This window comes from Bombus vancouverensis, chromosome 7 (genome assembly GCF_051014615.1).
Source record: "Bombus vancouverensis nearcticus chromosome 7, iyBomVanc1_principal, whole genome shotgun sequence".
NCBI lineage: Eukaryota > Metazoa > Arthropoda > Insecta > Hymenoptera > Apidae > Bombus > Bombus vancouverensis.
In genome coordinates this window covers 18103386-18128063 of record NC_134917.1, presented here as the reverse complement: position 1 = coordinate 18128063, position 24678 = coordinate 18103386, and the positions used below count along the sequence as shown (strand labels likewise).

At 49.3% G+C, this 24678-nt stretch overlaps 1 protein-coding gene across 1 annotated transcript in view; it reads left to right on the top strand.

Moving 5' to 3' along the window:
- Positions 1–9385, top strand: part of LOC117154805 (uncharacterized) — a 44179-nt gene extending 34794 nt beyond the window's left edge. The window contains exon 2 of the mRNA XM_033330098.2: positions 7488–9385. Coding sequence (XP_033185989.1) covers positions 7488–7855 — 368 coding nt within the window. The 3' untranslated portion in view covers positions 7856–9385. The remainder of the gene's footprint in view (positions 1–7487) is intronic.
- Positions 9386–24678: the final 15293 nt, after the last annotated feature.

The following is a 24678-nucleotide window of genomic DNA, read 5'->3' as shown; positions in this document are numbered from 1 at the left end:
CGAATCCCCCGTCCGTTAATCCGACAGGGGAAGGAACGATGAATATTGATGAACCGGAGGATGTAGGTGAGGTGTCGGGGTCGATAAATCGAACGGAGTCAGCTGGCACGGAATAACTCGTTTGACGTGTCAATTTGCATCACACCGAGGAAAGTATTTTTACCGCGAACCCATTCAATTTACCCAGAAATTACCAGAATCTACGAACGAAAGAAGCGACGTTCTCGTACTACATCATCGGCAAACCGACGATTCGTTTCGTCAACTTCAAAGACACGGGGCGTAAGCGTGAAGCGAATCTCGAAACAAGAAACGGCACGAAGGAAAGAGAAAGGAAAAGGGAGCGAGGAAGAAAATGGCATTTATAAACCGGCGAAAAATCAAACGATAAATCTCCGACGGTGTTCTGCGGTTCTGCCCTTGGGCCTAAACGACTAAATAAGTGTTCCAATTTCAAAATTACCCGCTAAACGATTTGTGGGCCGGCAGAAAATATATCGTTGACATGTGGGCAAAGCCCCTCGGGTTAGCCGGGGGAGGGAAGGAAGTTGCCGGCAGCTCGAGAGATGGAAAAAGACGGGAAACACGGTCGACAGACGGAGAATCGCGGTAGAGCTGGAGAAGCGAGAGAAAGAGAATAAAGAGAGGAGAGGAGAGGAGAGAAGAGGAGCGAAGAGGAGAGGAGAGAAGAGGAGCGAAGAGGAGAGGAGAGGAGAGGAGAGGAGAGGAGAGAAGAGAGAACGAGAACGAGAAAGGACGCGCATGGTTGCCGCTGGGAGACAAATGACCGTCGACCGACGGAAGACACATCCAAATTGCTCCACGGTGTCGCTGTCCCGCCTCTTTTTACGTGTCCCCTTTACGTATATCCTTCGTGGCGTCCTCTCGAGTCACGAGCGAACGACCTATTAGCAAAATATTCGGGGAAGCGGCGACGCGTGCCACCGGCGAGCTTTTCTAACGAGTATTTTGATACCGGCGATGCCTCGGATGTTAGCCCGTCACCGGACAGCCTCTGTCTTATTTATAGGACACTCGCGAAACGTTTCCCTCGCCGCCGATGGTACACAGGGTCGGGGTTGGGCATCGAACAGTCGACGGGGGTGGTGGCCGCTTTTCGCCTTTCTCGCCAACTCTGAATCGATCGCGTTGTTTCGATCGATCTCGCGACGATGCAACTTTGATCTTAATACTTGGTGATATCGAAAGGTATTGGTGTTTTAGGATTTCAAATTTGGAATACCTATGTTCAGGCTCGAAATTGTACTTTTCTTCCACGCGATATATATACCGTACAACCGTAAACACGCAACAGGAATAAAAGGTTGAATGGTCTTATCTAGAGAACGGTCGGCGATGCCGTGACAGGGATCCAGCGGATAAATCGGTTAATGATCGATTAAGATACCTTCGAATTTTCCACTTATCACGATACAATAAATTTATGAGATCGTGGAAGTAGCCTCGTTCGATGGAGCAACGCATCGGTTATTATCGGATCCGTAGGCTGTTTCCCTTGCTCTTTTTATACCCTGTTCCTCTTGTCTCGCGATTCATGCCGCTAACCGGTCGGCTAGTTTTTCGTCTCGCTCCAAAAATCACGTCGATGGGCTTGCAGGCAGGTCGTTCTTCCAGCATACCTGTCTGCCACTCGATAATTCCGCATTATACACGCTTCTACTTTCTTTGTGATCGCTCTTAACCGCCCAGCTCGTATATACGTTAGTATCTCGAATAACTACACGTCGAACGGTTCACGAAGCTCCCTTCGTTCGATATTCTCTTCTTTTTCTAGTTAACGAACACGATAGAAACGCGTTACAGGCATTCGAGCAAGAACGAATTCTCAGCCGACGAGATTACGACGTTTCAAAATCAACATAGATTACTATGTATTTTATAAAGAGCGAAGAAACAGATTCTCTTTCGCTGTAAGTATTAGCCAGAGAGAGAGAGACACAGAGGGATAGAGGAAAACGCGGTTATTATTAATGTTCTTGCGCGTATAGCCGAAAAACGTAATAATTTTTACGCGGCCGAATATCGCGAGGATCTTTCGTCGAACGCTGAACAGACGGAAACGCAACAACGCTCGTTCGTTCGAGTACAAGGAGCGAGAAAGCGTTTCACGCGTATCGTCCCACACGGAACGATGATACACGCTCGTTAGTGGACGTTGGTCGCGAGTTGTTTCTTCGTTCTTCCGAAACTCTTCTCTCGTGGAAATCAAAAGCTACTTTCCCAAACATGCTCCGGACTTCGTTCAGAACGATCTCGATAATCCGCGCAATCTTTCGTATTTCCTTCGGATTACCCTTCGGATTACCCGTCAGATCACCCGGTTCCCGTTTCTCATTCCATCTCCTCTGCTGCGTACTTTCAACAACGAAACGTGCCGATCGATAAGCGGCATTCGGAGAAATTATTAGTAGGATGATCGAGCGGATCGATCGAATTTTCTTAAGCGAGGGAACCGTGTTCACGGTTTGACCGTATCAAAAGTCAGTTAACGAGAAACCGTTAGCGAATAATTTATTGGATCTGTGGCCGATCGTTTGAAAATCGTCTCTTAGCTTCGATGCCTATTCTACTCGAGCGGTTCCTGTTGGAGCGGAACCAAAATGGCCGCCGAACGCTTTCGTCCCTGTTAACCAGACGCGTTTTCACGAGGCCACGTTCGTTCGGATATATGTACCGATCGCAAGATATCCTTCGGTGATTGCATCAGGGTTCACTGCTGACATTTATTATCCAACTTTTTATGCGTGCTGTTCGTTAAGGCAGGCTGGTTTCTACACCGTAATTAACGCGCGATTTATAATTTCGTTTCTCAGTCCGCTAATTTCATTAACCCACGCACCGTTCTGCCGTAATAAAACTTTCTTACGATTCGAAACCTATTCTATGATAATTTTACTTTTACAATGGCAACGTAGTTTTTCCCGACATTGCTCGATTTTCTTTCGTCTTCGTGAAATTCAAATTCTCGCGCGAACCACGGGAAAATAAAAAAACGAGGCATCGGTTGTCGGTCTTCGGCTCGTCACGCGTCACCGTCGTTTCATTTCGCGGTCGTTCAGCGGCCCATAAAAAGTCACGAAATTTACGGCAGCACGCGCGAATCGACCTCTGACACAGGCCACCGACAGTATCGATCGTACATCCCGTTGCCGGTGGAACGCGGCGCACGAGGCGGTTAAGCACACGAGACGCCTGAACATGTGACAAAAAACGTCAGTAGTTGAAAAAAAAAAAAAAGGAAAAAAGAAACGGATCCAAAGGTGAAATTCCAACTGCTCCCTGTACAGGTAGGCTATCTTCATCGCTCGTACTCTATCGGCACGGTATCAACAGCGAACGGACACGCCAATTGGCGTGCGGAAACTCGGCTGCCACCGCGGCATCGAGTGCCAACGCGATGACTTCCGCTTGAAGGGCCGTCGTACGTCTGCGGATTAACGCGTTAAAATAAAATTTACGTTGATAGCTTATTAATGGCGGACGGGACGCGAGACGAATGACGCCGCTGCTTTTAATATATTCGCGGTTGTAATCGACGGAGAGATACCGACCAAGAAGGAAACTTGGAAGTTAATGACGCACGACCGCTTTGCAACTTCGAATCGACGCCCGTAACGTCTACGGTCCTCGCGTCTTTCGAATAGTTTTTCCATTCCTCGTTTTTCCATTTTTCCCTTCTCCTCTTGCCTCTTTTACGAAAGACCGTCGACGATCCATCGCCCCTTTCGCTCGTTTCGCTCGTTTCGCCCGTTTCGGAGAAACAAGGGAGAATGGACAGGGATAACAGGTCTCGTAATGAAGCGCGATTTCGGCACAGTCACCGTGTTAATCGAACGACCGTTGCTGGCCACCTGTGGTCCACCTAGCTAGAGAGTGCGGCAGGTGGTCCGATCGTCTTCTCCTTTTTCTGTGATCGACGGTATCGGAAGCGACGAGGGTCGCCCGACGCCTCGTCGATCCTTTTCTTATCAGCCAACGCCGCTTCTTTTGCTCCTTTTCTTATGGTCCTGATAGGCGACGAAACGAAATTCTAAATTACGGCATTCCACGAAATGAATTACAATTCTCGGAATTTGAACTCGCGCTATCGAATTAGAATCGATAGATTAAGAAACAGAGCGTAATCGGTAAAAATACAAATGTATAGAATACGCGCAATGCATATCATCGGTGACACGATCGAAGGAGTGGAGTACGAGTCCGTGCAAAATTCTGTCTTTAGCTCTCTGTAAAGAGGGATGATGCAGAAGCGAGAAGAGGGTGCTGACGAAATACAAAGTACCACGTAATGACAAAGAAAGGTGAGAAAATATACGGGACGGGGAGACGAGGCGAATCGTGGAGAAGCAGCAGCAACAGCAGCAGCAACGGCAACAACAATAACGGCAAGACGCAGAGAAAGAGAAGCATTGCGAAAGGACGAAGCGGCGAATTCGTGAACATCAAACGAATTAAATCTCCGCGGCGAGTCAACCGCAGAAACTAATATCTCTGCGAGCTCTCTCGTTTCTTCCGTTCTCCGTCGCTTCTCCGTTGCTTCTCCGTCGCTTCTCCGTCGCTTCTCTTTCCTCGACCATCGCCTGCCATCGTTGTATTTCTGGATTCTGCTTCGAGAGATTCGAGCCCCGCGCAACAGACAAAGTGCAGGACGACGGGACGACAAAATTATCGTGTACTTTTCTCGCTCGAAACGCGGCGTACCCGAAAAGAAAAACCGTGCTCGCGTACGTCACGTTCGGATGGCGGATACCGAGAAAGGGGAAAACGAAGCGAGGGTAGAATAGAAGAAAAAAAGATTGCTTCTAAATGGAAAACGACGACGGCAACGACAACGACAAGAAGCGACTCGTAAACCGAGGCAAAACGTTAATCTTTACGATGGATGCGGAGCATTTTTGCGGCAGCTTCTCCTTAAACAGCCGTCAGATGATAAAGTAGCGGCGAGACGATGTAATTTTCGAGGTAAACGAGCTGGTACGAGCGTAATTAGCACTGCCACTTGTAGCGAGCCAGCGCGTTAGACGCTCACAATTAGACAATTCCTTGGATTGTAAGGGAAGAGTTCTCTGAGCAATAAAAAAGAAGGAAAAAAAGAGGGCGCAAGAAACGGACTCGATCACCGGAGGCATTAAAACGGTGAATCTGCATGCTTTACGGCGATGTAATAACACTTTCGGTGAACGCTAAACGCTCTGCTATCCTACTGGTAATTAAGTAGTTTCCGGGTGTGGTTTAGAAAAGTAGTCGAACGTGTCCACCGTGCCGGAGGAAAAACAAGCGCGGATAAAACCGAGAAAAGCGGATAGAAAAGCGCTTCTTCTTGCGCGCTTGGAGGGGAACCGTTACGAAAGCAGTTTCCGTCGGTAATAGACATCGTAATAGATATTATCTTGGTCGATAGGTGCCGATAACTCGGCGCGGATACGTGGCGGCGAAAGTCCACAGAGATGCTCGACCGAATCGCGAACGCGTGGCGATCGAGAGCCGTGAGAGCCGACGCCATTAACTCGGTAATTTACAATTAAAGGATCGAAACCGCGTTCTGAAGCGGAATATACCGTCCGCTTCCTCGGCCGGTTGTCAACGTTCGTTCGTTCGAATTACACGTTTCGCGAAACGTATCTTTCGTTTCGAGACGCGATTTATTCGCGACGCCGATTTTCCAATTACTTTGGATTAAACGAATCAGAGACAGTTCTGTTAAAATCTTCTCCTCGAAAACAAAATACGCCTCCGATGGATCACCGATTTGTTAACGTAATTCGTCGCGTCGATAAATCGACAGACGAACGATTAGATACAGAATTTTCTCTGCTTAGGAAAATTTGTTCGATCGGCCGAGAAATCAATGCACGAGAGTTAAGGGGTGAAGATATGACGCGTTTGAAACGACGGCGAAAGAATGACGGAAGGTTGCATCCTTGAGGCGAACGCTTACGAAGCAAGGCCGATCGCTGATCGGCGAGGTAGTTTTCAAGCTGGACTGTACGGTCGGGTTGCGCAGGTGTGACCGATGGCGGCGTTCTTTGATCCTGTAGAGACTCCGCGGCTACCTTGTCCACGACTCATCGGCCGCCTCTCTTTTTCGTCGCTCGGTTCGATTATTTCCTAATGGCTAACGCCATCGCGAAAACGGCCGTCGCTAATCTCGCCACCGTTTCCCGCCGCGTTCGGCTTCCTGTGTACCCTCCTTGAGGGATCGCCGAAATGGATGGAAAAAATTGCGAGCGTGTCGCTAAAAACGAGCGCGCGATGAACTGTTCAAACGACTTTATCGTTTAGGAAAGTACAGCTCGATTCAAAGTGGACGGCATGTGGACGTTGACCGTCGGCGGTATCGCGACGCTTACAAACGGCGTTTGCCCGACGATGAAGTCAGCCGCGGATGGATTCTCGATTTTCCGTTTCTAAATCGACGCCAATTTCGAAACGGTAGATACGAGAGAAAGGCTACGGCAGAAATATCGATAGCGAATCGCTGTAATTCTGAAAGCAACTCTATAGCTCGAACGCTCGAACAATTATCGTATTAACCGCGCATTTCGGTTTGTATCGTCCGCGTCCGTCAAATTGGGATCGTTTCGTCGAGGGTACCACGGCCGAAAGCAACGAAAATTCCAACATCCGGTGGACGAGAAGCTCCGCTGGAATCCCGTCCTCTGAACACCGTGACGAATAGGTAATACGATTTTTATGGAGAGATCCCTACCACCGCACGAAAATGCATCTGATTTGTGGCCGTGGAAGCTGAGTGGAGCAACGCCGTGCGGCAGAAGGGACCCTGTTCTAGGTGCCGGGCATTCAAACACGCCCGACCATGTCCGATTCGTTTTGCATTTCTCCTCTAGCCGTCTCGTTCGGAGATTAAGAAATTTCGATATTAGAAAGAGGACTAGAAAGAATCGACCCTCGAATTTCAGGACGTATTTCTTTTGTGCTGGGTGGCTTCGTATACCGGGATGTTCCGTTTCCAACACTCCGAATTCGTGCATCTTAAAACGCGAAATTTCAGACCTTTCGAAGCGTTGGAAACGATTACTGTACGCGTACGTGTCGTACGGTCGAAGAGACTCGTTCGATGTTTCTAACTCGATATTTTCTATTAGGCGAAAGAATTTTTTGATCGTAGTCGACGCGATGACTACCCACATCTGTTGCTAACGATATGGAATAGAAATCATTAACGTCCTCGATTCGATGGGATTCGCCGACAAGAAGTCACGCATGCCTCGAATCGATTGGTTCTACCTTATTTCTCCGCGCACACGTTTCCGCAATCACGTTTCTTTACCTTGAGCCGCCGGACGAGAAACGTGGGAACGATCACGTGACACGTAATCACAACTCGTTGGTACTTGAAACTCTTATCAACGGGAATCGATTCTATTAACGCGACGAACGCGTCGAACCCGTTGCGACAACGAACACGTCTCGTCTAACCATCTGTCGAACCGTATTTGTTGCAGAGCAAGCGAACCACCTAAACCTGTTCAACAACCGGCAGCAGCCGAAGAAGAAGCGCAAGAGTCGAACGGCGTTCACCAATCAGCAGATCTTCGAGTTGGAGAAACGATTCCTGTACCAGAAGTACTTGAGCCCGGCCGACAGAGACGAGATCGCCACGCAGTTGGGTTTGAGCAACGCTCAGGTAATCACGTGGTTCCAGAACAGACGGGCGAAGTTGAAGAGGGACATGGAGGAACTGAAGAAGGACGTGCAGACGGTGAACCCGCTGCTGGTCGCGCAACATCACAAGACGTTCTTGGAGAACGTGCAGGATCTTGGGATCTTGAAGAAACGACCTCTGCCGAGCAGTATGGACGAGAAGTCGTAGGGAACGAGACGCCTCGATGCTCGTCGTTGAGGAAAAACCGCGATTTCTCGCAACTAGAGGCTCGCCAAGGCAGCCGCGTCTGCCGAGAGTAATCGAGAAAGATAATCGATCGATCGTTGGAAACGTTCCCTGTGTTTGCCTAACGCGACCTGTGGGAGGCTACGCGAAGGTCGAGTCGGATCTTCTTTTCTACGTGCATCGACTCGACAGGGTTACGAGTAGGACTCTCGCAGTTTAGTATCTACTTGGTAGGAGAGAGCACGAGGAAAATACGGAGTCGATCGAGATCATCGTATGGATCGACCGTGATCGTCGCGACAGCGTGTCTTTCGGGTGTATCGTAATCGATGCGTAGGGACGGAAGGACAAGGCATAGTACAAAGAAAGCGTCTTCTTCGGCAACGTATCGCGGAGAACGGACGAAGACGAAGCCGTTTCGGCGAGATTGTATAGGAAGATATTGTTGGATATTGTTGGAAGAAATGGGATTTATTCGCGGAGATAAGGTCGTCCGCGACGTTTCTTCGTCGTGAAGATGTACAAAGACTGAATAGAGTCTGCAAAAGTCTGCAACGGTCTGACAAGACGGATAATAGGCGTCGTTGGTGACCCGGTCCAAAACGATCGTGTCGACGTGTCAAGATGGGGACACCGAATGGACGACCCTTTCGGAGGTAGCGACTCGTCGATCGCTGTAAAATGTTTTGTAAATTCGAAAGACTGCCAAATATTCACAGCCAAGCCCCGTCGAGAACCCGTCGATGAAACCGGACGATGTTTTTCGTGTTACAGTCGCGATCGGACCACCCTATTTCATCGGGTGTTTTACGTGGATTCTTATCGCAAAGGGTTAGAAGGGAGGCGCGCAAGCAAAGTGTAATCCACGTTACACGAAAGAGAGTAAAGTACGTATCCTGTACGAAACGTCGAACGAATGTCACATTTCCTTTAACGAATATCTAGGACGAATTGCTGCGACCGTTCTGCGGACACCTGTACCATATTGTATTTATTTGCGGAAAAGCGAAAGAAGATAATCGTGGTGAATAAAAAAAAAAAAAAGCCAAAAGAAATCCGGAGGAAGCATCGGCGATTTACGTAAGTTATTAAGTAATTATTATAGCGTATAAATTATAAAAGAGAGCCGTTCAGTCGTGAAGTGCTCGTCGTTGTACATAAGCTATATATATTATATATACATCGTTCATCCCTCTCCCCGCCCTCCCCCTCCGATAATATTACGCATAAACGAGATAGATTTGTCGAGCATGATTAGAATAAACGAAAAGGGAGACAACAGGACAAACGAATATAAATAAATAGATAAATAAATAAATGGAAAGAGATTTATAAACGATAGATGGGATACTGCAATATACCTGGTCAACAGTTTAATTAGTGAGCTTTATGATCGCGTAAGATGTAAATCCGTATCGCGCTTGATGGTCTGCGAGGTGATAGACGCGTGAAAGGGAAGCAGAGAGTGCGTGTGTGTGAACGGAATCTTAGTAGCGTGTATAGTGAGTCGAAATAAACGAAGACATTTAAAATAAAGGCGAGGAATAATTGTGCCCTGTTCCTGGTCCCATCGCTCTCCCTTAAACCGATCCGATTAGCTCTCCGAATGCGATAGAAAAACAGCAGAAGGGTAAGTCCTCCGAGGCGAAACAGACCATCAGATGGACGATTTACGTCAACTCGTTGTCCGCAAAACGAGACAATATGCAAAGCGACTACCAAGAAAGACGGTAGACGAAACGATCGAACAACTTTAGAAATCGTCCAGTGGGATCACGTTAGGTACAATTGCGAGTTACTGCTACGAGTTAATACGACGAGTACACCGTAGAAAGTTTCGCAGAGACATTCGACGCTTTGAAAGGGCCACACGAGGATGAGAATTATTGTCCGGAAATAGCGCGATACACGCGGCCCTTCCGAGAATCTTTTTGATGTTATTCACAGGGTTTACTCGAAGCAGTAATTTATTAAGATGAAGTAAGTCATTTCGCGATCCGAATTCGTTCGCGGAAAGTCTGGTACTCGTCATAACCGAGCCAAACTTCGTTTACACGGAAACTTGCAAAATTCCAAACCAAGTTATATGCATTCATTGGATTATAATTCCAAACCTAAAGGCAATATCGCGACTTTGAAAAATAAACTTTTTCTACGAGATTCGTTCAAGCATGAAAAGTTTAAGTGTGAAAGTTAAGTACGAAGTTACGTTCAAAGTTTATGTATGAAAAGTCACGTATCTCGTTTTCTCGTCAAAGATTCTGAAAATATTAATGAAACGCGAATGGATCGTGAAAACTGTCACGTTATCGAACACGATGCGTGAGAAGGTCGACAGCCGTGAACAAACGATCGAGTTTTTAATGCACAGTCTGCTTTTAATGGCGATTCGCATGTCGTGCCGTTAGCTTCTGCCTCGTAAATAGAAGAGCTAATCAGACATTGGCGACGGCTCTCTCTCTCTCTCTCTCTCTCTTTCCTCCCCTCTTTACCTCGGTCGTCTCTTCCCCGTCTCTGCCCAAACAAGAGAGATATACGACAAGATACCCGAAGCGCGTATTACCGACCTACTTCCTGTTAGCGGAATATCTGATGCTAAACGGAACCATTTTATATCGAGTCTCGTTAATGAGCCCGTCATTAGCCTGTCGTCATTATCTCGATATAAAACACGCGTCGTTACCGCCGTCGTTGATCGATTAATCGAGGCTGAATCTAGGATGTCTATTAGAGGTGTGATTACTCGCGATGAGCATATACACGCTGATTACACGTTTCGCTTGGCTCGCCTCGTGTGCAACGACGATACCGCTTCGAGACGTTCTCCCCGCAATATAGACTTTCGCGATGCGGTTACGTAAAACGCGGCAAAAACTAGGAAAGCGAGAAGAATCGGTGAAAGAAGGAAAGGGCAAGGGAGAAGGAAAAGGCGAAGAAATCTGATTACTACTTTTCCAAGTATGCACGCATGCGCTTCGAATCTGCTTGGAATAGGAGATTTATTCGGCGTTTGGAAAAGCTCGCGTCGTTTATATTCTCCGCGAATTCACTGCGTATCTGGTCGTTGATAAGTGTCGATTATTCATCGACATAGACGTTCGACGGATCGATAAAAGACGACGATGGACGCGTAATCGTTCGAACGCGAAGGATCGTATTCGTTCGAACGGAACAACGGTGGCGATTCGATTTAGAACGAATCGCGCGCTGGTTCGAACGAAACGTGGCGTTGTCGGTTCGTAGCCGTCGCTGGTATCGACGAGTCCACGTATGAAGCAGTAAGCAAGGTAGCCCACACCGCCCTGTAATTCAAGCGCCGCAACATCCAAATAAAGAATTCATAATGGCGATGATGACCACCGCCAATTTTCTCGATATAGCCGATACACCAATAACTCAACCGATATCCAACCGGTACATCAACGTAATTTCGCTTATTGTCCGCGGGTCCGGCCGAAACGAGAATGACATCGTTGGAAAATAAAACGATGTCGAGCCGACATTATCGAGTCGGATACACGCGTTATCGAACGGAGGACGATAAGAAGAGCAAACAATCCTTCGCAGATAATTAATCGTGTCACGCGACCACCCACCCCCCGTTTATTTGCACCGTTGTGAAATTACCTTGCTCGTCCCTTCTCCTTGTCCGATTTATTCACGCTTCTAGCTGCGAGAGAATTTGCGATGCAAATTGGTCGATGAAGAAAGGCTTCGTCTTTCATAGGGTTTTTGGTAAATTGGCGATCAACTGCGATTCAACGCGGAGATACGTTACAGTTTGTCCGACGATTCGTTTAATCTCTCAAGGACACGGGAACGGGTCTAACCAACTCAGAGACACGATGTTTTTATATTCATTTTCTTCGAATGGCTAATATAAATGTTCCAATTAGTATACCGCGACCGGTGGTATGGTAATCCGAAAATGGAGACAGACGGACACAAACGGAGTCCAAATAACTGGGAAATCGGTGATCGGTACTTTGCCGAAAGCGATTGGCGCTTTGCATAATCCTCGAAGCAAAGGGAATTCCTGCGGCACGGCCAGGGCAGAGGATCATTTCTCTGGCATTGACACGCCCACGTAATTCGGACTCATTTACTCGTTGACTCGCTTAACCTGCAGCCAGTCATGCGTCAGTCAGTCGTGGCCCCGCGCGCGGCAGATCCATAATTTCGACGTGATCCGCTTCAGCACGCGAGGAACGAGTTTCCCTCGGTCCACGATGTAATTAGACAGCGTGAATCTAGGCTGGACCCATCAACGGGCCTCGTTAATACGATATCCGCCGGATGGTCGCTCGTTGCGCGCCCAAATCTTTCCTTCCTCCTTCGGCCGCTTTCTTCCTCCGCTTCTTCTTCTTCATTTTCTTCTTCTTCTTCTTCTTCTTCTTCTTCTTCCTCTTCTTCCCTCCTGCCCCCATCCTTCGTTGTCGTTTTCTCGGCCCTTCTTTTTTCCAGCCGTTTTTTAGATTCCCCGTAGACCGACTGCTCTGTGCTCGTGAAGGAGCCCTCTACCTGCCGGGGTCTTTGATCTTCCTCCTCGCCAACGAGTTTCATTTACACGGAAGGTGGACTTTTTTTCGGGGCGAAACTAGCCACGCTAACGAGAACTCGCGAACTACGATTCGGTGGCCCCTTTTCGATCTACGCCTCCGTGATGGACGTCGACGAGGCTAACTGACATACTAACGAAATCTTTGCGCTTCCAACGAGATAAGAACGCAGAATTGGCACGAAGGACCAACGTCAACGAAAACCCGCGCCAACCTCTAACAAATTCTCTACTCACTGAACGGGATAAGAGTCCAAATCTGTCAGAGTTTAACGAAGCAAGACTGGCCGTGAACGCTAACAAAGTCTTTGTGATTCGAACAAGATAAAAAAGCTCGATCTACAACAGCTACCGTGTCCGTATCTTTACGTACGCGCATCACGGAAACTAGCTTTTAATTAAATCTCTGTTCACCGAACTGTGCAAGAGTCTATCTCGTCTGATCCATCGCCTAGCCAGATCCACGAGAGCTGAACGCTTTAAAAAACACGAAACTATCGCTATATTCGGTAGTCGGACGATCCAGTGACAACTATTTTCCTCTACTGCGTAATACTGCGGAATCGGGATCGAAGAAGGCGAAAGAAGATGTCAGTGCGGACACGAAACTTGGTATAGACGTAACGGAAACGTTGGTTCGTCGTCGTCGTCGTCGTCGTCGTCGTCGTCGTCGTCGTCGTCGTCGTCGTCGTCGTCGTCGTCGTCATCGTCGTTGTCGTTGTCTTCGTCGGTGGCGGCGACGGCGGCGGCGCGAACGGGACAGCTGATGAGCCGGTGTCCCCGAAGGCGATCGGCCGAGACCAATCAGCGTCCGTCCGTTCGTCCTCGCCCTAATGACACCTGCAGGCTAAAAAGCCATGATATTCAACAGTCCGGACGCTAACAAACTCTTGGTATCGTGCGATTCGCACGAAAATCAACGCACGACCGATTCACCGCGATCGCGTAACATCTCGTGTTTCGACAAAAATCGCGTAATTCGCTCTAGTATCATCGTTCTTGGAAGATGCTTAGAGCAAAGACATTTCTGAGAAAACTGCACGATCGTCGTGTAAAGTATCTGACGAGGATGTTCGAGGGATAAGAAGATCGTGTTGAAACCTTGAAGGTTCAAAGAATTGTACGATTAAAAGATGGATGACTCTAAGGCTTTTTTTTTTTTTAATAAGAGAGATAGGAAGTTGTCGGAAAGATTCGATGAATTTTTCTAGATCAAACGCCAGACGTTTTTCGTGCAATAGCGAAGAGGCAACAAGACGAACACGGCGGATTACGTAACTCCTTCCGCGTTACGCGGCGAATAAGGAAGCAGGTGGAAGCTGCAGGACGTCGAAGCGACGTAAATGATAGCACGGTATCGGTCGCGCGCCGTTAAACTATCCAACGATTTAATCGGTTGGCCAGTTTCGCCGGGTCAATCGTTTGGCCATGTTCGCTCGATTAATCATCGTTTGACAGTTAAATGAACGGTTGGCGGGAATTAGTCTCGATATTCGTACGGGATTGGAGTCCGCCTTGGAGATCGGCGTGCGCGCCAATATCGAAACGGGTCGCGTTTGTTTTCTAAATCTCGAGTCGCCGCCGGTTAGTCGTGTACCGTGCAATTTTCCGTGTATGTGTCATTAATATCCTGTGTGTTCGTGCGGCGATCGCTGGCAAATTAAACCATTTAATAAACGCGTTGGACACCGGTTCGGTCGGCTTCGATAGCCCACGAACGCTAACTAGATCTGTCCGACGCGTCTGTCGTTCGCCACGGTCGCCGTTAGCCGAACGATCCCGTGCGTATCGACGTTAGAAAACGTGTACCGGCCGATACTCGAAATCGTCGACAGTGCACGGTCGGAATAATAACAGGGAAAGCCGGTAGACTGGAATAATAAATGATAAAGTTGCCTAGCGGATGTCTGACGTCGATTTCATCCGCCTGACAGCCTGTAAACGTCAAAATCAGACCCGTCAATCATCCGTTCTGATTACCCGTTCGATCATTCCCGGTAAACAGTCTGTCCGACGGAACGAGTCCTCGATGACCGCTAATTACGACGACGGTAGTATATCGGTATCGGCGTTAGACGCACCACATGTCCATAAAATATACTCCGATCGAACGATCTATTTTCCCATTGTGCTCGATGTGGAGCGTACGATATAACGTATCGAAGAACGGACGAGGCGAATCAACGGCTACTTTTCCCTCGTGAGCTCCTAACCTATCGAACGGAAACGCATTAACTCATAAACGAACGAACGAATGGATTTTACTCGTTTCACTGCATAAACGCTCGAAGCGATACAACTTTGCGTTTCAAATGCTGTTAACCGACACCTCGTGCTGGTATTCGACGAATGGAACGATCGTTAACACGTTTTATACTGCGCCGTTTTCGCTCGACTTTTCCATACGGATCGCATGTCCCGTCGATGGTTGGTGTAAAGCGGCGATCTTAAAATTAAACAATTTGTTTCGTGGTCGAAACGAAAAATGACGCATTACGTACGAAACCAGTTCATCCGTCTCGAGACCGACGGTATATTCGCGCGTCGATTCGCACGAAATCAATTTGCGGTACGAAGAGCAAAGATTTAATTTTTCGCTCGTTGCTTATTCATACATATATACGCGCTTTTCGTTCAACGTTAGAGCTATGTCATCGACTTTTCGTTAGAAATTTGATAAATTCACCATTCTCGTCCGTTTAAATGCGTTATCCTTGCGTATCTTTTCGTTACACGATTTTTCATATATGACGTCATGTTTTAGTTTCTTTGTTAGAAATCCTGCCCTTTAGTGGTCGATGGCCTTACACACTATCGCATCGAAACCGCAAAGATGTATCAACATGCCCAACTTTGCTCCTTTTGGAGCGAAAGCAATTAACCAAGTCACAGACAATCGCATCAATCACCGGTAGAATCATCGTCGCAACGACCTAAACTAGTCCTAGAAGGATACCTAGGGGGCAGGAAAGTTGCATAGGATCGATGTACAGGTCGTTTCACGCGGCGAGGATACGCGCGTATAGAATGATCAGGGATCACGATGACGTCAGGTTGACGGAACGGAACGGGTACCGGATAGGTTAATGGTAAGGAGGCCCAGGACCAGGCGGCAGGGTCTGCCAGCGGCTCGGCTGCTGATTACAGACCTCTGGATCCCCTACACTCTCGCTCTCACCTCGGTTATTGTACCGAGCGAGGCCGGGACATCACTATAGATCACCGGCCGGCCGGCAGTTTGTCCGATCAGCGCGGCCAGAAGTGTTGCAACTCGTAAGCGTGGAGGTGGTCCCGGGCATTCCAGTTTCCAGAGAAATTTATCGGTGGCGTTTCGCGGCCTCCTCCTGATGCGACTCTTTCTTCGTCCTCGATCCTCCCGCCTCTCGAGACTCGCCTAGCCGTCTTCCGTTCGTTCTCTCACAGGAGGAAGGGGCCGAGGTCATCGTCGATGCGAGGGAACGTGAATATTTCGACGTAATTGGATCGGGCGCGATACAACGGAACGTACGATCGTACGTCCTGGGTTCTGCGCTATTTAACGGAAGATACAGGCTGTCCAACGTACGATCGATCGAAAGGTCGACGAACGTCGGCTGAATCGTAGAAAATGTCATAATCTACGACAGTTGGAAAGTAGAAGCACCGTTGGTCGGGGCCGGTTAACCCAGAGATTTAGGTTCGTCGACGTCTATAGTAGGTTCGGCCGCGGCAGCGTCTACTAGGTGCATAGCGTGGCGTGTGTGTCGGCGCAGGCAGATTAGAGGCCGCGGGATAATTAAGTAGCGCGTTCGACTAACGCCCAGGCTACAACGGTCCGCAGAACGATATCCGATATTCGTGCCATGGATTTCCCCCGAAGAGATTTTGCCGTTCTTTACCTTCGGCTCTATCGGATTCCGATATCTCGAAGCGTAGCTGGTGATATTTCGAACGGTCGGCCCAATTAGCGCTGAAAAATGACACCTAATGACCGATGCTTCGTTTCGATGCTGAGAGTACGTGTACATGCGACGCCATTTTCACCCCCTTTCTTTTTTTACCTTTCTCCTACGATAAATGGATCGAAGTGGAAACGTTGGAAGAGGACAGGTGTGCGACTAACGCGAGAAACAATTACGTCGTACGATTTAATCGTCGGAGAAGAGGAAGAGAGGACGCGTCAGTGCAAAGTAGGATTGTACGGAGATTCGGGGCTGGAATCGGTGGACGGTTGCGAGGAGACAAAAGCCGGCCATGGGTTCGGACACAGAGAATTCCACAGATCCCGGGAACACGGCATCACGGCACACGGGGGTTCGGATTATTAGTGAGCGGGTAGTCGTAGAAGGTGTGATTCTGACGTGTCGGACGCCTCTTCTCCGCAGGTGAGAGACCACGAGACCAGAGAACAGAGAACGGACCGGAGAAAGACGGAACCTTCTGATCGGACGGAGAAACGAGAAATCACCGCGGTGAAGAAGAACCTCTTCGTGAGGAGAGCGCGGCAGAGAGAGAGAGAGAGAGAGACAGAGAGTGAGAGAGATGGCGACATCGAAATCGTAGCGACGGAACAGGCCAGCACTCGGAGCACGAGCAACCGAGAAGTGAGAAAGAACGATACGCGGCACGGCGAGAGGCAGAGGAAGGTAAGGAGAAGGGAACGGAAGGGGGTGCAGGAGGATGGCCGGGGTGGGAGAAGATCAAACGAGCCGACAAGCCACGGGGTGGTCTCTACCCGCGCTCCTTTACCGCTCTCTTCCTTCTCTTCGCCTCTGCCTACCAGCCTCCACCTTCTCCTTCGTCCTTCTTCCTCCACCGCTTTCACCGTCTTCCTCTTTCTTCGTTCCCTTCGTTTCTCCTCGGACGCCGTCGTTCGCTGCTTCTCTCGCTCCTTCTCTCCTGTCCCTCGCCTCTATATTATTCATATTTCCACGCTCGTGTTCGGCCGGCTATGTGGTTCGACGATCATCCACACGCTCTTTTCTTCTCCGTGTGCGCGTCGGGCCGCGCGTGTAACGCCCGGGACATGCAATCTCCGCGGGGTCCGCGAGAGATACGCCGACCGGCCGGCAACATTGTGTCGAGAGGCGGAGTGGCCCTTCTGCTTAACTTTTGCACGGCGTTACACGTTGCCGTGGAAATTCGCGAGTGCGCGAAGGGGATAGCCAGGCGGAGAAACGTTCGATCACAGGGAGCCGCACGATCGACAATCGATCAGCACCGACTCGCCATCGGTACAGTTCCGAGCTTATTCGCGACGCGGACCCGCGTCACAGTCCAACGACGACGAATGATCGATTTGTCGCATCGGAATTTCGCGTCTCGAGAGAAAAGATGGGGCTTCTTTCGACGGAGGAGTACGACGAGTCCTCGAGAACTGGTATACTCGAGAAGGTTACGAGGATTATCCACAATGTCGAAATGTATGTACATTCGCGAAAGAGAAGCACCGCATGGACCCACACCGATGGTCGCATTAATAAATTCGCAGCAAATCACTGCGAGGGTGAGGATTGCGAAGCGAACGGGGCGATTTTAGTTGCAAATCGCCGAGCGCCGCGAGACCCGACAAAGGCTCCATCAAAAGGACCGCTTTTCTTCCCCTCTTTCTCCCTCTTCCTTCGTCGACTCCTTCCACCCGTAGCTTCCTCTTCCTCTTACAACCTGTTTTCTTCTTCTTCTTCGTCTTCCTCCTCGCTTCTTCATCTTCTTCTTCTTCATCTTCTTCTTCTTCTTTACCCTTTCCCTTCTATCATCCTCGTCCTCGGTATCGTGCGTTCTCTTTCTCGAGGTGTTGGTCTCTCGATGCTCTACGTCCAGCCTCCTTGCCGACTTACCATACGCTACACGGCGAAGACACCGGTCGTTTCTCGATTTCAACCCAAGTGCCTCTCGAGTTTCTCCACACCTTCGTTATTATCATACAAACATCGACGACCCGATGCCGGAAAAGCTGCGGTCCGTCGACCGCAACATTACCCACGCTAATCGTTCCGAGCGAAACCGTTTCTTCGCCTCTCGACGCCCCGGAAGCGCCACGACTCGAACGAAGATTCTCCGAGCTTCGATTTACCTTCGACTCGGCGATAATAGATTTGAAATAATCTACGCGAGCAGCTCGTTAATCATACGAAAACGTATTACGAATGCTTCCACCTATTACCGGTTTTTGGTTGTTCGTGATTTATCGCCGTCGATGTAGATATCCAGCAGCTTACCGACGCAACGCGCGTCCTACAAAATATTTCCTGCCGTAACGGCGTGAAAAGAAGCGGATAGACGGCGAAAGAGAAAGAGCTTCTCATCGCCGGGCAATAAGGCAACAGGGACAGGTACCGGTGTCGAAGGGACTAGCGATCGTCTCGAAATCCTGTGAAAAGGCAGACTCGGTCTTTTGCGGTAAAAGAACAGACCAGGTGCTGTAAGAAATTAGTGGTGGCAGCGTGTACCGCCCGGCCAGGCCGTCCAGGTCCCTAATAACCTCGCGCCGGATGGTATCGACGATGCTGGTCCACACCGTGTGCACCCCCCACCCTCGACGAATGGCCGGACACCCCTCTGTTGCATTACCCTCGGCATCTATAGCTCAATTTGCCGACACCTCGCTAAGTATAGGTTGGGTGGGTGGTCCTTCCTGGGACCACGAGGCCCACGAGAGGAAGAGGAGCGAACCCGACCCACGGAACCACGACAGACAGAGGATTAAAGAGGGTGAGAGGTAGTGAAATGGGGGAAGAAAGAGTTTACGTCGTATATCTCGATGAACCATGTGCAACGCACGGCCGAGATCGGCACGGTCGCGTTCGCGCCACCCACCGGACTCGTGGATTTATTTGACGCCAGATGACCCGTGCGATCCATTTGGGTGGTTCCGTTTTCAGGGACATAGTCGGGGTCTGGGTTTCAACGCGCGATCGAACGGGCTCGATCGCGAATTTTACACGGTTTCAAGCGGATTTCCATCGTCGTTTCTCATTCACCGTGATTTCGAGTCGGATGTACGAAGGCCTTGGCTGTGACTCGAGCGAAGGTTATTTTAAGAATCGACGCTTCGTGTATCGAAAGCAAACGTAACTCGTCCGCGGCGTCGTTTATCGTGCGGACAAGCGAGGCTTCTTTGCACGAAACACAATTATTGCTGTTAAGAAGAACTCGTTCGAAGGGGAACGTAAACTGGAAATTCCTCGTCAGTCGGTCTGCCATTAACATCCGAACACCTTTATGGCTACCGATAATTCGCTCTGATATCGTTGGAGGATCGAGATAACAACGACTCGGTCAATTATTCTATATCCGACGATAATTTTATCACGGCTATCGATATAAATTTAAATATGATACAAATAACCTCTACTTTGGACGATTAATTACTGGAACAGGTATCGCGTAACAAATTGAATCGACCAAACAGAAATTACCACATGCAAAGCACGCTAATACGTGCCGTAATTACGGTCACAATTATCGGCGAACGAGTTACGTACTTTCTAAATCATTGGTCTCGTGCCACGAGTCGCTTTCTAGACCAAGAAGCGAGCAACCGGTCATAGATCGGATCGCAGATCGTGGCTGTTATCCGCCCGTAGCAACTAATTGAAATACGACCGCGATGAATATTTGTCGTTCATTACGATTATCGCGCGGCGATGTGCCCGAACGGCGATTCAACCTACCCAGCAAACCCTGGCCTACCGTCAAACATTTCTTCCACGAACGACCATAGTTCAAAATTAGAGCGTGCGTGCCATCGGATCCGCGAATGCAGCAACGTCGATCGTTTTGCGAGCGGCGAATCGTAAACGGTTGGTCGCCTTTAGGCGCGAAAGCTCGTTCGTTTGTTTGTCGTTGTCGTTAACCGTTGCGTCAAAGTTGGAGGAATTTGATTCACGACTGGAAATCGGTAGAAACGCGAGACGTAACGTACGCGTGTACCATATAGAAAATCTTACGCGCGTTACGCGCATCTTCGAACATTGCTCGTCGAAGAAATTGCGAAAAAATCAGCGAATGAAACGTTGGAAACAGGGGACGCGATAATGGGCAGCGTCGTGGACTCGAGCAACAACTAAGGCACGGAAATAGGAAGCAGCTAATACGAAGCTAGCCGATTGGATGGTTTCGAAGGAATTTAAAACACTTGTTACACTCGTGAAAGCAGCGGATCGAAGTGCTTAAACGTTTGGGTGTTCTTTTCGCGGGAACGGTAGACGGCAGCGCCAGGAATGCGCTCGAGGACGAATCACAAAGTTGCATGACGCGGGCAAATGAATCAGGGAGAGCGCAGGTCGACGCGGGAGGGTGCACCCTTCTTCTTCTCTGATTTTATTTCCGTTTGCGAATATCGTATAATTAATTCGTGGTTACAGCGTCGTCGACCGTGTTACACGGCCTTGGTCGAGGTAGAATTCGAGCTACGCGAGAATCTTCGTCGTTCGTCGGGGGATGAAGAAAAGACTACTTACTACTCACGGAACGACAAGGATTCTTTATTACGGAACGGTACGGTCGACGTTCGATATAACGAGCATGTAAGGGACTGTTGCTCCAATTAGTCGTAGTGCGACGACTGCTCCGATTAGTCGTCGATACGGGCATAGATGTTGGCGCTCTTTGTCAAAAGAGCCACTGATCGATTGCGATCGAACCGATAATCGACAACTGGATCCATCGTCGATGGCTGAAATTACGCGACGATGCGATACAGCGACAGGAATTTGTAACGCGAAGCGAATGTGGTTGTTGGAATGCAACGAACGGGGATCTGTACGCGATGGTTTTAATTTGCGACGTAACGCGACGCGATGTCCGAAGGAAACGTTCGTGCAATTTTAATGGCACGAGAAGAGACAAGATTCTTCGATTTGAATCTCTCGTTGAGAGAAAGATTAATCGACGTCGGACGGAAGCTGAATCGCGTTTCAATGGCGTCGTAATTGATCAGAAAAAGGTATTGTTACGCGTTTCTAATTCGTGTACCGGTCGATGGGCTCGTAAAATGTGTAAAATCAACGTGATCCAACTGGTAATCGATCGAACGCGGCGTTATTAGCCAGGTGAGAAAGCAGGGATGTTGGTTTCCTCGCTGACGAATCGGCGGGAAATTAATCGGCGCCGTACGATCGCCTGTGTCCCCGGGGTGAAAATATCGCGAAACGCAATTAGCTAATGAAGTACGGCAGCGTTCGTGCTTATTAATCGTCTTTATGCCCGCGTGTTCTAACTTGGTCACGGATCTCGGACTGCGAGACGCGATAAAATACATAGAAAACGACCGGGTAGCGAAGTGGCGGTGAAAAATCCGGCGGCCGCGTACAATAATCCACGAATCGATCCCGACGTCCATCTGCTTCCGTGCCGGCCCCGAGCAGCTCGATCGTTAATTAATTTAAGCGCTTAATCCCCTCCACGGGCATAGAACCGCACCGGCGGCCCCCTTTTTCCAGCTTTCGTTCCGCGCGGCCACAATCATAATTTTCGGTTTTAATCGATCTATGAGGCGCGGGCGCAATAATATTTTCGGTGCGGTAGAGACGCGGTGCGTGCGGCCCTGTGTGACTCGTGTAATTGGCTCCCAACTGGACTTCAAAGGGTGCCGCTCTCCTTCATCCGCGCCGACACGGGCTCGAGAAAGAGCGAACGATCGCGTCGGCTCGCTCGTCCGGCTGCTGCTGCCGTTGGACGAAGATAGATGTACGCGATTAGGCAGCGTATAGAGGAAGACGCGAACAGCAGACGAAGACGCGGCTACGTGAAAATTACACGCGCCATGCGCGGGACGCGAGCGCGTAAAGGACAGAGAGTGCCAGGGGATGAATGGTAGGGATGATTGGAGTGGGGGAAGAGAACGGGTTAGAGATAATACGCATGCGCTTGACCTATTGGTAGGACAAGGACGAGTATATACGGACAAGGTGTTGGCGAGATAAAGATGACAGCGGGCTGTCTCGTTGGAGTCGAGACGAAGATGGCGAGTTGGAACGGAGCGTGAGGTTAAAGGAGACGGACGAAGGTGAGAGACGAACACGACGGACGAAATCGCTCAACGATGTTTCGATATTGGGTAGATAGTGTTCGATACGGGAGACCCTTGTCTCGTTTGGTTAATCGTCGGACGTATGCGTGTAAATACACCTGTACCGTTCGAAAGCGGCCACTCTTATACCTCGCCCGCGCCGCTCGCATGTCCCCTCGGTTCCTGCGTAGTAACGATCGATGATTTCTGCGATCCGACCTCGGAGATGAATCACGCACGGCCAGCGTCATTTTTAAGCGGCATTTTCGATTTGCCGTTTCTATCGTTTATAATTCGTATCGTTTGTTTTCTCGTCAGTCGTGGCCAACGACTCGAAACTGGTGGTTCGACTCGAAAAATTGTACGTCTATTATTTCGCGCGTCCGCGTCGGCTAATCGCGTCGAGAGCGGAGTTCCATGACCGTTTCGACCGGGATGCTTACTCCGGCGACTCCTCTTCCAATCGATCCAACGTTGATGTCCAGAGGATCGGCTTGTAAAACGATTTGCGAAACGATTCAAAACGCGCTTTTTACCTTTGCAGTACGAGAAAAGATAGAGGAGACGTTAGCCGATCAGCCCCGGCGTTCGACCAATTTTACAGCAGCTTGTCGGATCAACTATGTTCGAACATAAACGTTACGCGTTATCGTGTACACGTCTCGTGCCAATCGAGCGACGTCGAAGCATCCTACCTAGAAAACGCTCTACCCTCCGAGCAACGATCATCGTCCTTGGTTTCCGATTAAACCTCTATGGTCTTAAGAGCGTTATTCGATCGTAAAACGAATTGGGATTCGTAAAGACATAAAAGTTAATCCCGTCGCATCGGTGGGAAACGCGGCCGAGTTTGGCAGTCGGTAACGAGGGAACCCCCGGGACTCCTCGGTGAATCTCGGCCAAAGGAGAGCCTAACACCCGAGGACACGGGTCGTTTAGGCGGCTCCTTTCTTCGATCATTAGTCCGAGGCCGCAGTCAGTCGAGGGCTCGTAAGTCCGCGAGTGGCATCCTCTTTTTCCTCCCTGTTCCTCCTCTTCGCCTCTGCGTGTCTTTATTCCCGTTCGTCCTGCTCTTTCTCCCCTCTTGCTCTTCCGTCTCATCCTTTTCCGCGACCATGTTGACCTTTGACTCTGTGCTCTTTCGTCTCCGCTGCTTACCCGTTGCATATTCTGAATATTCTGATACACTGGTTTCTCGGTCAGAGGCATATCGCTGCGATATTGGATCAGGATCGTCGACCATTGGGACTCGACAGCGCGGTTGGAATCTTCCGTTTTAAAATTCTAAATTTACGTTGCTAACGAATACGTCGTCGGTGGATCTATTATCCAAATGAAAGAAGCGTATTGACATAGTATATTGACGAAACGATCCAGCGACTGTTACTACCGTTTAGCGAACAAGAAGCGCGAAGATGCGACGACGTCTATCGGTGTCGATACGCGTCGTCGAAAGGTCTGTTCGGTAGCACCCTCGAAGAATACCTTTTCTCGAGAAACAACGGTATTTGTATAATCAGCTCGTTTTCGGTAGCTCGGTTAATTATCGTCCATTGAACTGGCCCCCTCCTCCTTCTTGTCCAACACCTTCGCCTAGAACCGTGGTACTTTGCACGAGCTCGGTGATTTCCTAACGGCGGCTACAAATTTCAGAAAATCACCGTCCCTCTCCGCGCTCTTGTCCACTTCGAACTTATTCTTCTATGCTTTAACGCGCTACGATTTTCGCCAAAGCTTCGCTCTTTTTCTTCTGCTCCTCCGACGATCTTTCAAGATGGACATTTAGACGTTATTTTCTGAGAGACACCGAGAATACGGTTTCACTCACGGTCGTTCGGAGAGGGAGATTGGTCCGTTTAGCTCGGCAACGTCGGCTCCCCATACGATGTTCTGCGGAAATCGTCGAGACGAGAGTTCTGGAAGCTGGAAGTGTACGTCTGTATCAGGCCGTTTCTGCGAAAAGCCACGCTCGCGCGTCATCGTCGCTCGCCAGGTACGGCCCTGCGAACCACTATGACTTGGGAGTGCCCGAGCAGAATGGCGACATGGCCAAAAAAATTTTCCTGTTAAATAGAGACGAACGCTGTTTGCTGCTCCGCGAACATCTCCCTACGCGGCTTTTTGCAGGAAATACGCGCGGGTGGAATCGCGCACCCTGTTTCGCTGCGTATTTGCGCTTTCCTTGCAGAAAAAGCAGTCACGATGTTCCTCGACAGCTCGCTACTTTATTCGTAAAGTAAAAAGAGGTCAACGAGA